The sequence below is a fragment of the Rana temporaria genome, chromosome 6, assembly GCF_905171775.1.
Source record: "Rana temporaria chromosome 6, aRanTem1.1, whole genome shotgun sequence".
Classification (NCBI taxonomy): Eukaryota; Metazoa; Chordata; class Amphibia; order Anura; family Ranidae; genus Rana; species Rana temporaria.
In genome coordinates, this window is record NC_053494.1 from 167,183,779 (window position 1) to 167,196,981 (window position 13,203).

The following is a 13,203-nucleotide window of genomic DNA, read 5'->3' on the forward strand; positions in this document are numbered from 1 at the left end:
CCCCCTTTTTTTTTTTTTTTTTTTTTATGAAAGTTTTTATAACTCCCTAGGGGGCAATTTTGCACAATTTTGGGGGTATTAATTAAATCTTGGTGAGTATTTGACACCGGGTGTTTCCATTAATTTAAAGGAAAAAAAAGGATGAACCGGGGATTCTCCCACTTGCGCTGAGACGGGTTTTTGAACAGGAGGGTTGCACGTCCTTGGTAATAAAGGCTGTGCACTCCCTATTTGGATTTAAAATTATCTTGGGGATTTTCCACTGCGGGATGCCTTGCGGTTTTTACGCAGCGACAATCCTATGATATGGGCTGCATTTGCACCCCCCTTCTTTTTTTCCCTTTTCTTTTTTCTTTGCTTTATGATTTAGTCAGCGCCTAGTGTGTAGTGGGGCATGCCATACGATGGCCGTCGATAACTTCCTCTCAGCCCTCCCGTACTTAGCAGACGTTTTTATAGATGCAAGATCTAGGATCTCTCAGACATCTAGCACCCTTCGCCCTGGGCCGTAGTGTATGCTGCCTAAGAGCTTGTGGGCCTGAGACGATTGGGCATCTTGGGCAGGAGAGTCAAACACCATCCAGCACTGAGTTCGCCTCCAGATGACCTGGCGATATAGGGAATATTACTTGCCAATCCCTGGCATTTCAAACAGTGCTTCAAAACATGCCCCTTCCAGGCTTTAAATTTAATTAGTGGAGGCAGGTGCAGTGTCTATGCGGTGGCTGGTGCTTTTATGCTTGTCTACCAAGTGAATGTCTGCCGTCTGTAAGGCTATCGACCCATAAAGGCATGGAATCCTGTGTAGATATGTATGAGGAGAGACAAATAGCGCTTGTGTATGCCACATTCACTCCAGGTACCCCTCTGCTGTTTAACAAATTTTGCCAGATACCACAAGTTAGTTCACTCTTTGCTCTTACTGAAACAGCTCTGAGGTGTCTGTGGGTAAATTGCTACATTGTCTTTCTATAGCAGAGAAGGGAGGAGAGAAAAACGACCTAAATGGCAAACGCTGACAAAATAAGGTTCTCACCATTACCTGCAATTTCAGATTGTCCACCTGGATTAATTTTCCTGTAGATGTGCTTCCATAGGACAAAAAAGAAGAAGGTTTGCATAGATATTACCTCAATGCTTTTCTGGGCTCCATAAGGACTGATGAGGAGCCGTGATCCGCGGGGGGCCGAGAGCCATAAGCACCCACCATACGACGCTGCAGGCAACAGCACCTGTTCCCCGCTATCTGTGCCGCTCGGTACAACTCCTCCTTCAGAGAGCGGTGGGGAGAGTGAGGAAGAGAGGGGGGGCCTCGGCTAAGACGGCGGGGGAGAGCGGCCTCGCGGAGGGAGCGATCGGCGGTCTAGCAGCCCCGCAGTCTCCCGCTCTGCGCCGTTCCTGCCGCCGCCGATGCACCCTTGAGTCCTCCGGCTTCCTCCATCCCCCGTCGTAGGGTCCGATCCGTGGCGCGAGCTGCTGCTCCCTCGGCGTGCGTGCGTCACGTGCACCACGTCATGACTGCGCCGAGGCCAGTGGTTCTTAACCCTGTCCTCTAGTACCCCCAACAGGCCGAAATGGGCATTGTTGACCCTCTTTTCCGCTTACAGTAGCTGCTGCATTCTCACCCTAGGCTTATACTCGAGTCACGTTTTCCCATTTTTTTGGGTAAAATTGGGTACCTCGGCTTATATTCGGGTCAGCTTATACTCGAGTATATACAGTATTGTACTTGGAGACATTTTTAGAGCTGCAAGAAAACATATTTTAAACTGTTCATATTTAAAATAAGGAAAAGGTTATTGAAATGTTGACTATTGTAAGACACATACGGAGTGCAAGAGTCGTCCTTATATTTTTTATTAAACACAGATGTCATACAGCAACTTTTTACTGCAAAGTTTCGATTCTCATTGTTTCTGTTGAAAGTAAACGCAAAATAATTAATAGAGACAAACAATTGAATGGTGCTTTTTGTTCTGTTTGTTCATTCAACATTAAGTATACAAGCCAATTTAAGTGTAAGCAAACCACGAAATAGGTTTGCTTTGGTCGATAAATTGCTGTCTTCTGAAAGTGCTATGTTATTTAAAAGAAGTGAAAGCATAAACCTGCATTGTAGCTATAATTAAGGCAATGAAAAGAAATAAAAATGTACGACTGAATGGTAGAAAAGGGAGGTAATAGGGGGAAAAAAAGTCTGAGCATGAAAGAAAAATGGAGAATGAGAGAGGTGAAGAGGTTGGCTGATAAGTCCTTTTTCTTGAGATCTTTAATATGTCTGATTGGAACAAGGAACTATACTTGGGAAGGTCCCCATACATTTTCATATTTGTTTGTCTGTGGTTTTTGTTAATAGTTCTTTAGTAGTTAGTATTATAGAGGATTGTTTTAATTTACTAACTTGACTTCTGCCAGCATCAGGCTTCTTTTTTTTATTTTTTTTATATCTTTAATTTGCATATACAGTATCTCACAAAAGTGAGTACACCCCTCACATTTTTGTAACTATTTTATTCTGTCTTTTCATGTGACAACACTGAAGAAATTACACTTTGCTGACATATATGGATAAATTGCATTGTAGATATACATAGTAATCCATATATGTCATTAATAAACCGTCTATTTTATCTTATTGATTGATTTGTTCTGCCCCTAGTGTTTTGTTTCATTTAAAGTCCCAAACCTTTTTTCCTTTAGCCCCCATTTTAGGTTCTTTGTCCACTGCAGCTGATTATATATTTATGGATTTTATTTTTATTTTTTTAGGCAAAAGTTTTAACCCAATCCTTTAAACTTTTTATATAACTCGCACTATACTGGTTCCAGTATACTTCTTCTCAGAGATAGTCCTATGTGAGCAGAACTGGGAAAACTGATGAATTGGTGGAAGACTGTTTTTCTGATTATTACCAACTAGAATGACTCGTGGGTTTTCAAGAGGAAAAATTGTTCTTTTGTAAAATATACAAAGTTTTGTAAATGGTCATAGAATGCTGAGTATTTTTTAGTCTTTTGAATTAAACAGCTCCCTCTTGGCTCAGTCACCCATTCTTGTACTAACTGTTCCTATACAACACAAACTCAAGAAACATTCAATGAACTTTAGGCACATTTATTATATTGCATTAAATCTCAAAATAGCACATTCTACTCTAGAACATTTCTATTGAATTCTGAGAAGAGTTACCACAGTCTGAACAATTTAATTATCTGATGCATTTTTTTTCCTGTGAAGATAAGTATGATTCCATATATGTGTATATCACTTGTCTTTATACAGGTGTACCCGCAGCGTCCTTAGTAACCCCTGCTGATGTCATCAAGACAAGACTGCAAGTGGCAGCACGAGCCGGCCAAACTACGTATAGTGGTGTTACTGACTGCTTTAGGAAAATCCTTAAAGAAGAAGGAGCAAGAGCTTTCTGGAAAGGAGCTGGAGGTATTTATTGTTGACATTGTTTTGGATTTTTTAATGAAATCTCTTCATCCAATAACTAACACTCATTCTCAGGCAAATATAATAAAAAGGTGCATAGGATAATGTTAAAAGGGCAATAATCCGGTGTTACCAATCAGAAATTATCTTTTAAAGATGGACTATATAATGCAGTATTATGTTTCATAGCTTCCCAACTTCAGCATTTTGCCGGTTGGGGAGTGATGAATCTGGAAGGACTTATACAGGCTCTATTTTTGAACCATTATTCTCGTTATAATCTTTTGGCTCAGCTAGAATCGGGAGCCTTTGCCTATGCTTGTTATGGTCCAACATTGGTACTCATGAATAGAGTCTGGCAGGAAATGAGATGTATAATGAAATATGAAGGGGCTTCAGAGTACTCCATCACTTTGGGGAAACAGACATTAAGAAGAACTATGCAAACTGGAGGGGTTTGAGAGTTGGTGTTCTCAAGGGCTTCAATATATGGCTCAGCTTTATTTACAAGATGCTCTGCAGTCCTTTCAGAATCTGCAAGAGATTTTTATCAACTGCCTCATCACAATTTGTTTTATAATTTACAACTACGACATGCAGTACAGTCTCAGTCTAAGCAGGTTAAGATAGTTATAAGACTGATGCCACTCTTAAAGAGGAAGTAAACTCTGATGGGTTTTACTTCCTCTTTTTTCCCCTGCTAAGTAAAAGCTTAATGGGCGCATCTGATACTAGCCAATTATGTGCCACTTACCTGCAAACGAAGCCTACAATGTCCTCGCTGGTGGCCTCATCCAGCTTCATCCTGTTTCCTTCCGGGGGCCGTGGACTCCGGCTCTGTGACTGACCGGAGTTGCGTGACATCACTCCCATGCATGCGCTCGGGAGCCGCAAGTCACGGCACGAGCCCCTTAGAGCATGATCGTGCCCTTTCTTCAGTGCGCATACGCCGATGATGTTGGCACAAGCATATATGGTAAATCTCTCCTAAACCGTGCAGGTTTAGGAGATATTTCCAGTACCTACAGGTAAGTCTTATTATAGGCTTACCTGTAGGTAAAAGTGGTGTAACTAGGTTTACAACCACTTTAACCTCTCCAGCAGTGGCTACTGAGAAAAAATGCCTTATTTCATCTTTATATAGTCAACTTGTGATGAACTATCAAAATAACCAACATAAGGGAAACATGTGGAGTGAAATATAGGGGCTGCTATAGATGTTTTATTGAAAGATGTACATAACCTAAAACATTTCATTTGATTTGTGGACATGATGGGTGTACATGACAGGTTTATAATGGTCATCTAGTTAGATGAGTGGTGGCTGACCATACCTCCTCGTCTACATGGAGTTGACCTTCTTTTAAAAAAACTTCTTATCTGGCTGTCTTACGATCAGTAATTTCTGAGTGAATTTCAGAGTGAAGTCTTAACTCCCGAGCTTTATACTTGTTCCATGTCTGTACTTCAGAAAGTTTTGGAGATAAAGAAACGGCATGGCAGGCATGAGTTGATGCTGGCCATCAATGGAATCGTACATATTTTCTTTCAGATAGATTTTTATCTTAACATCTACCCGCTGAAAATATGTTATGGATTCATTTGAATCCATACATTTCTGCTTTTAGAAATGTAAAAGTTAAAACGTACAGTAAAACCTTGGATTGCTAGCATAATTCGTTCCGGAAATATGCTTGAAATAATGGAAACTCGGATGATACGTTCCACAACCATTTATTCAGAAGTTCTTCAGTTTATAGTCCATATAAAAAGATTATAGCAATGTGATCGGTTGTGTAACTATAAAATGTCCATCCATAAATGGAATCCTCTACAAGGGGATTAGAAGCAAAACCCAACAGGAGGTACAGAGTATTAAAGAGAAGAAAGGCGCCTCTAAGTGTAGCAATATGGTTACATTTATTGAAGGTACAACATTTAGCAACTCAAATGGTTGGTGATTAACCACTTCCAGCCCAAGGACGTCATATGACGTCCTGGACTTTCAGTGGGGATATCTGAAAGATGCCTGCAGCCACATGCATCATTCAGATATCCATCTCTTCAGCCGGCGAATCCCTGCACCATAAGAATGATCATAGCGGCGGTTCCGCCGCTTGATCGTTCTTATAGGCGGCGGGAGGGGACGCCCCCCCTCCCGCCGCCATCCGGTGCTTCTCCGGGAACTCCTTTGCCATCGGAGACCCAGAGAAACGATTTGCCGGCGTCCAATGGAAACCATAGAGTAGACTGGTGACCAGATGGTCACCAGTGATCTCTATGATCGTCGGAGGCCCGGGCGCGATGTTATGACATCACGCCCGGGTCCTGGAATGTAAACACAGCCGCAATCGCGGCTGAAAGCATTAGATTGGTGAATTTTTTTTTCACGATCTAATGCTTTCCAGCCTGGAGGAGAGATGCGGGGTCTTATTGACCCCGCATCTCTCCATAAAGAGGACCTGTCACGAACCATTCCTATTACAAGGGATGCTTACATTACTTGTAATAGGAATAAAAGTGATCAAAATTTTTTTTTCAAAGAAATTGAGTAAAATAAAGAATAAAATAATAAAAAAAATGTTTTAAAGCCCCTATCCCCCGGTAGCTCGCTCTCAGAAGCGAACATACACGTAAGTCCCGCCCACATATGTAAACGCCGTTCAAACCACACATGTGAGGTATCGCCGCATGCGTTAGAGCGCCAGCAACAATTCTAGCACTAGACCTCCTCTGTAACTCTAAATTTGTAACTTGTAAAAAAAAAATAAGGGACGCCTATGGAGATTTTTAAGTACTGACGTTTGGCGCCATTCTATGAGTGTGCGCAATTTTAAAGCGTGACATGTTAGGTATCTATTTACTTGGCGTAACTTCATCTTTCACATTATACAAAAAAAAATGGGCTAACTTTACTGTTTTGTTATTTTTTAATTCACAAAACTGTTTTTTTCCCCCAAAAAAAGGCATTTGAAAAATTATTGCGCAAATACTGTGCGAGATAAAAAGTTGCAGTGGCCGGCATTTTATTCCCTAGGGTGTCTGCTAAAAAAAACATATATAGTGTTTGGGGGTTCTGAGTAATTTTCTAACAAAAAAATTATGATTTATGCATGTAGGAGAGAAGTGCCAAAATAGGCCCGGTATGGAAGTGGTTAAAAGAGGCACACTAAGTACCCCGTCAGTTGTGATGTGCTGCTACTTGTATATCAAGACATTGTTCGTTTATCAAGTCAAAATTTATAAAACAATGTTGCTTGTCTTGCAAAACACTCACCAACCAAGTTACTCTCAATCCAAGGTTTTACTGTATGTCTTGTCCTTTAAGCTATAGCCATCCATGGTAAATATATTTAATAATGGCATTTGATGTTCCCACAGCTCGAGTGTTCCGATCTTCCCCCCAGTTTGGTGTTACACTGGTTACCTATGAGCTGTTGCAGAGATGGCTGTATGTTGATTTTGGAGGAATGTAAGTATTTTGTTCTCTGTATGAATATGTTGTTTTTATACAGAGCAGCGTGGGGATCTGGTGAAATTCTAGTCCGCCTGGTGCTGCAGCCCGTCTGAGCTTATTATAGAACAAATTCTCTCTTTCCGGTCCTCTGGTGATTTCATTCTAGACATTTGACACGGGAGGCATGTCTGTGAAAGTCTGGATTCTTCTGCAAAATGATATCAATTCACAAGCGGAGAAAAAACTATATCATTTAGCTGAACACATCTTAAATTGAAACTCAGTTCTTTAACTAAACCCATCTATTTCTGTATGGTCTCTGCTCCATACAAATGAACATGGAGCTCAAACAGTAAAGTGTTCATTACAACCAAAGTAGGAAAGCTGCAATAAGCCATGTAACCCAGTGGGATCTGTACTTGTTAATGGGCAAAGCAGTCCCCATCAATAAATGTATTCTTACAGATTAGAGCAGTCAATCAGATTTTTCCTTATATGTATGCAATCCTTCCTGAACACGCTTATGCACAAGTCACCAACCTCATTAGATGGAGTTGGCAGAAAACATAGGTGTGCGTAGCCTATTGCATTAGGGTGTGCACCTTAAAGCTCAAACACACATGCCTTTCTCTGCAGCCTTAGCTGCACGGGACAGTGATTGAATGAGATGGTACTCTGTGTTGAGTGGCTTCCTGTTCATTCACAACTGAAGCATAGTAAACTGTGTTTAATATCCTTCCGTTTGTGAATGAACACAGTGAGTGAGTTCACTGTGTTTATTTAGAAAAGGAAGAGTCCGGTAAATGACATATTTACCAGCCCCTTCCCCCACTCTCCATTCTGAAACATCCCCTGCAGAAGCCAGTGGGAGAGGAGAGGAGGGAAGCAAGAAGCACTGTGGGGGGCACAACACAAGGGAAGCCAAGACAATAGGGGCATTTGGAACCACACGCAGTGATTAGGGTGTGCCTAGGCACACCTGGCACATCCCCTGTGCTTGCCTATAAACTTTGGATGAACCCTCTTTTAAAAGTAAAATTCCTTTTAAAATGATTTCCAGGAAAACATACCTTTTTGTATTGTGACCTCTCCTTGAAGTAATATCTAATTTAATCACACTGCTGACCATTTGCCTTACATACCAGTAGCTCAGCTGTCTGGCTATCTTAGCAGTGCACTACTTTAAAGCTACCATTCCAGCTGCTAACAAGGCCTGTGCTTGCAGTCACACTGGAAAAAACATTAAAGGTCAAATTTATTTCTAGTCTATTTACTTTTTCAATCGAGCCCTGATGAAGGGAGCACCCTTGGACCCCAGAAGCACATTGGCTGGTTCTTTAGTTGTCCACCTGACTTTTAGTGGAATAAAGTTGTACCTGGACCTCTTAGCAGTGGCGTGATGCTTCAGTTTTATTTTCCGTTACACTACACTGCACTACAAGCAAAGGAGATCGCGGAGATCCTCTGGGGTGTAGAAGCTGCCTGCATGGGAACCAGATTATTTACTTCAACATCAATACTTCAAGATAGCAATACTAATGAGATAACCCTACAGGTCCAGTGCTATATTTCTACTTTTCACTACTTTAGAGACACTGTTATTTTGCCCCAGGACCCCCATATACTCTCCTTACCTTAATTTTCATTAAGTCCCTTGTTCCTCTTCAGACAGTGATGGCTCTTTTGGGTATGGCGGGGCATGTGACATGCTCCCCTGTGGGTGGTACCCAAGCCTATAACAGCCAGTCGCTAGACCAGAGCATGTCACATCACTGGGGGACTGACATCACCACTCCTCCATGTTGCCAACCCAGCCACTCTCAGCACTGGCTGCAGAGGAGTAAGGAACACAAGGGATTGCAGGTAAAATGAGTATAAGACACACTGTGCATTTGCCCAGCACTGACAAGGCAACAGCGTCTCTTTAAAGTATATTTAAAATGTTGTGTTTAGTTTTGGATGTAATGGTGAGGGGTTAGAACTACTCTTAGGTTTTTCTTTCTATCTGTGTCGCCATTGGGAGCAGTGGCAGCCCGTCCATACAGGGTGCAGGGGAGCCGCGCCCTAATCCATGCGTCCGACCCCTAATCTTTATGCAGGGCGCCAGACGCATAGATTCCAATAGGGGCTGTTTTTTTTAGAAACGCATGATTGGCTTAAAAAAAGTGTTGGCTTGGAGAGTTGTGTGACAATAGAGAATTAATATTTGCTATTGTCTTCCTGATTCTCCTCCTCGGCCAATCAGGAAGTGGGGTCCTGAGACCCGTCATCCAATTGGTCGAGAGGAGAAGCGATCCTATTGGCCGCCTAGGAGGAGGGAGGGAGATGAATGCCTTAAGCCATTGTGATGGCGAGGAGGATACGCAGGGGAAGCCATCAACTGGAGGAAGCACTTCCTGCAACCTAGATGGGGTAAGTGCGGGGCTGGGGACACAGACCAACCGGAGGGGTGGAGTCTTGGAGGGGTGCCGTGGTGACTGTGGGTGCATTGTTTGCCACCCCCCCAAAAAATTTACCACCAGCCACCACTGAGTAGGAGAGGAGAAAATTTCCAATGGGAACGGTTGTGCAGGTAACATCGGTCTAACGGGGCATTTTCCTCACTTTTCAGAGATTTCCCTTTTATTACTTGTTCTGTTAATATGAGAGGAAGCAGAGGCGTATCTAGTAAAAATGGCACCTATGGCAAGCACTGAAACTGCGCCCCTGTCAAAACATTTAAAAACCCGTCTCTTAGATAACCTAACGGGGGTGTTGTTAGAGTCTGAGCTGAAAGAGGGAAATAAATAAGGATGGAAGGACAGCGGGCCCAGATCCTACACCACAATAGCAATATGTGTATTCCAGAAAGTTTAAATAGGAAGTAAACCTGGATAGTGGCCATATCTCTTATCATGTGACTGCAGTCAGCTGACACTTGTGAGGGCGGGGCCTTCTGTACCACAGACACTGATTGGCTAGGACACGGTGCAGCCCCTGCTATCTCTGTAGCTGACTGTTACATCCCTCTCAGCATTCTGTGTGGGTGGCACCGGCTGAGCTGGAGCGGTTCATGTTTTTTTTTGAGGGGGGGGGGAGGATATCACAACTCAGTCCAGTCCATCTCTGCCTAGGACGAAAACATTTTTTTGGGAAACTACCCAGGACAGCCATAGCCTGGCAATGTCCCAGCAAAACTGTGACTGTTGGCAAGTTTGCCCTGGTATGTACCAGCCACTCATGAGCGCCCCCTTCAGATGGCGCCCATGGCATTTGCCATATCTGCCATACCCTAGATACGTCACTGGAAGGAAGTGAACAGAAATCTCCCCAGGGGACACGGATGACAAAAACAAAAAACTGACAGGGGTCATTTCCCACTGTATCCAAAAAAATAAATAGAAATTCTGTCTTTAGATACTCTGTGGGGCCCTGCTGCTGTTGACAAGGAGGCTGTGTTTTGTAGAGTATGTCTTTTTGTTAGTATATAGTTGAGACTCAAGATGATTTTAGTTAACTTTTTACCAGCAAATCCTTCTTTCTTATTTATTCAGCAGCCCCACACAGACATATTGCGGTGTGTAAATGTAGATGGGTAAATGCGTATTTCACAACATCCTTAAAAACTGTCTGAACCAATCAGCTCTCCTATGTTCTAAATCTTCCATGCAGGAGTTGCTGTGAAAGTCACATAAAGGACTGTGAGCTTAGCCCGTTCAAAAAAATAAACAGCTTTGTAACCCGTAGCTAACTGATTGGTTTATGTTTTGAGCCTCACGATGTAATCAGATGGCACAATGTGAGCCTGTTCATTGATGAAGACTTGTATTTTTCACCTTGCAGCAAGCCTTCGGGGTCAGAGCCTTCACCAAAGACCAGAATCTCCAACCTTCCTCCTGCACATCCAGACCATATAGGAGGATACAGACTGGCCACTGCTACATTCGCAGGGATAGAAAACAAGTTTGGTCTCTATCTGCCAAAGTTTAGGCCTTCCGAGGCGGCGTCTCAGGTCAAAACTGCAGCTTCAGTATAATGGAGACCCGGCGGCCTCGGTACATATAGTATTTAAAGACGCAGCAAAGTAAAGTAACTCTCTGGTCAATTGCATGTAGGTTTATCTGCTGCTCGTCCCTTTTTAATATAATTGTTTGTTAAAAGACAAATCACCTGTTTGCACAGAAGAGATTTATTTGCTTAATTCAGCACATAGAATGTATCCTTGTTTCATAAGAGAGCATGTGCGTGTTTTCTTCTTTTTATTAGACTGCTTTACACCGCTTTGCACTTACTGTTACTGTACATATTGTACATCTGTACAGAGACATCACGGCACATAGGACGTCTTTCTGCAAGGGGTGGAGGAAAATGTACAGGACATATGGGAGGTGTTACCGTGACATTATATAATGTATTATGATTTCAGTTTCTCATTTACTCATTTTGATGTATTTTATGGAAATAAAATATTATTGTTTGACTTTGTGGCTTTTCCGTTGGTACAGTGAAAATGGAAAGACTCCCATTAAGTTAAACTGTTTTGACGTGTGTTTATGGATCTTTACAGTGGCAAAGATTACCACACAGTATAAATACTTTTGGGGCACTAATCTCCCCTTGAGTGTAGTAGGAAAGATTGTATCGGCAGACCACAAGAGTACCAACATCACTAGCTAGCTTGCTGGAATGCTAGCTCACGATTTCAAGATAACCAGACTCTACCTTCACAAGGCAACATCCATAAAGACATGGATGAACGAGTTTGGGGTTGAGGAACATGACTGGCCTCAGGGCCATCTTAATGAATGGGCACTGCCCAGGGGACCCAAGTGCATGGAAGGGCCAGGAAAAGGGGCGGCAGGCGCTGTGTTGGGGGGGTGCGCTGGCAATTTGGCCACTCATGCCACTCTTCAGCTTTTATCTCCCTCCTGCAGGGGACAGAATAGAGCCGGCACTGAGACTAAGAACTCACCTCGGTCTCAGAGCAAGAGAGGAAGGAGATGATGCCTTCATTGAAGTTGGAAACAGCATTTGTGATCTGTAAGTACAAGGGGGAAGGGGTGGGACACAACTCTGGTGGATGGGGACACTCTGATGGGGACACCTAATGTATGGGGACCCCTGGTGGATGGGGACACTGATTGGGGAACCTGATGTAGGGGACACTGTGATATGTGAACCTGACGTATAGGGACACGGTGATGGGAGAACCTGATGTAAGGGGGTACTGTCATGGGAACACCTGATTATAAGGGGACACTGTCATGGGGATGTCATGTCAATGTTCAGTATATGGGCACTGCAATGGGGGAACCTGATGTATATGGGCACTGTAATAGGGGAAGCTGATGTAAGGGGGCACAGTAATGGGGACACCTGATGAAGGCTGGTAGGGGCCCAGAGGCCCATGATGCTATTAAGATGGCACTGACTGGCCTGCACAGAGTCCTGACCTCACCCCGCTAGAACACCTTTGGGATGAATTAGAGCGGAGACTGCGAGCCAGGCCTTCTCGTCCACATCAGTGCCTGACCTCACAAATGCGCTTCTGGAAGAATGGCCAAACATTCCCATAAACACACTCCTAAACCTTGCGGACAGCCTTCCCAGAAGAGTTGAAGCTGTTATAGCTGCAAAGGGTGGGCCCACTCAATATTGAACCCTACGGGACTAAGACTGGAATGCCATTAAAGTTCATGTGCTTGTAAAGTCAGGCATCCCAAAACCTTTGGTAATATAGTGTATAGATTTTGAGGACAATAGGAGGATTCCTGTTTTTCATTTTAAATTAAACATATAATCAGAATTGAAAAAAAAATTCAAGTGAGATTGAATTGGAGAATATGGCTGTTTGGTTCCCTGGTGTGAGGCCAGAAAATGGAAGAGGATGAATAGCTGATACCTTGCACATAAAAATAACCAATTAAATTGTAAAAAATAAATAAATTGCAGTATAAAGTACAACATACCCTGCACAAGGAAATTCACAATTCCTTTGCATCTCATAGTAGACCTGGGTACAATGCAGAAAAAGTAATGTGATATTCGACAAACATTAACTACAGTTGAATCAATCTATGTATATAAAATACATTCCCTGGGAAGATGCATCTGCAGTAAATGCTTGTTGAATGTCACATTCACTTTTTTATAAATATGCCCACCATTAAACAGGAAGAATCGCAGCCAAGCCAACATTGCTCATAGCCAGGCACAGGTTTTACCGGCTTTAACAGTACAATATGTTAATAGGCAGTGCATAAGCCAAGACTCTGATTGAATTGCCCGTAACTTCATACATACTGAAAAAAAAGGGCCATTGAGAGGG

At 42.8% G+C, this 13,203-nt stretch overlaps 1 protein-coding gene across 1 annotated transcript in view; it reads left to right on the top strand.

The window, feature by feature from the left end:
* The window catches only part of SLC25A12 (solute carrier family 25 member 12), a 192,678-nt gene extending 181,323 nt beyond the window's left edge, over positions 1-11,355 (top strand). The window contains exons 16-18 of the mRNA XM_040357756.1: positions 3,284-3,442; positions 6,821-6,911; positions 10,719-11,355. Coding sequence (XP_040213690.1) covers positions 3,284-3,442; positions 6,821-6,911; positions 10,719-10,911 — 443 coding nt within the window. The 3' untranslated portion in view covers positions 10,912-11,355. The remainder of the gene's footprint in view (positions 1-3,283; positions 3,443-6,820; positions 6,912-10,718) is intronic.
* Positions 11,356-13,203: the final 1,848 nt, after the last annotated feature.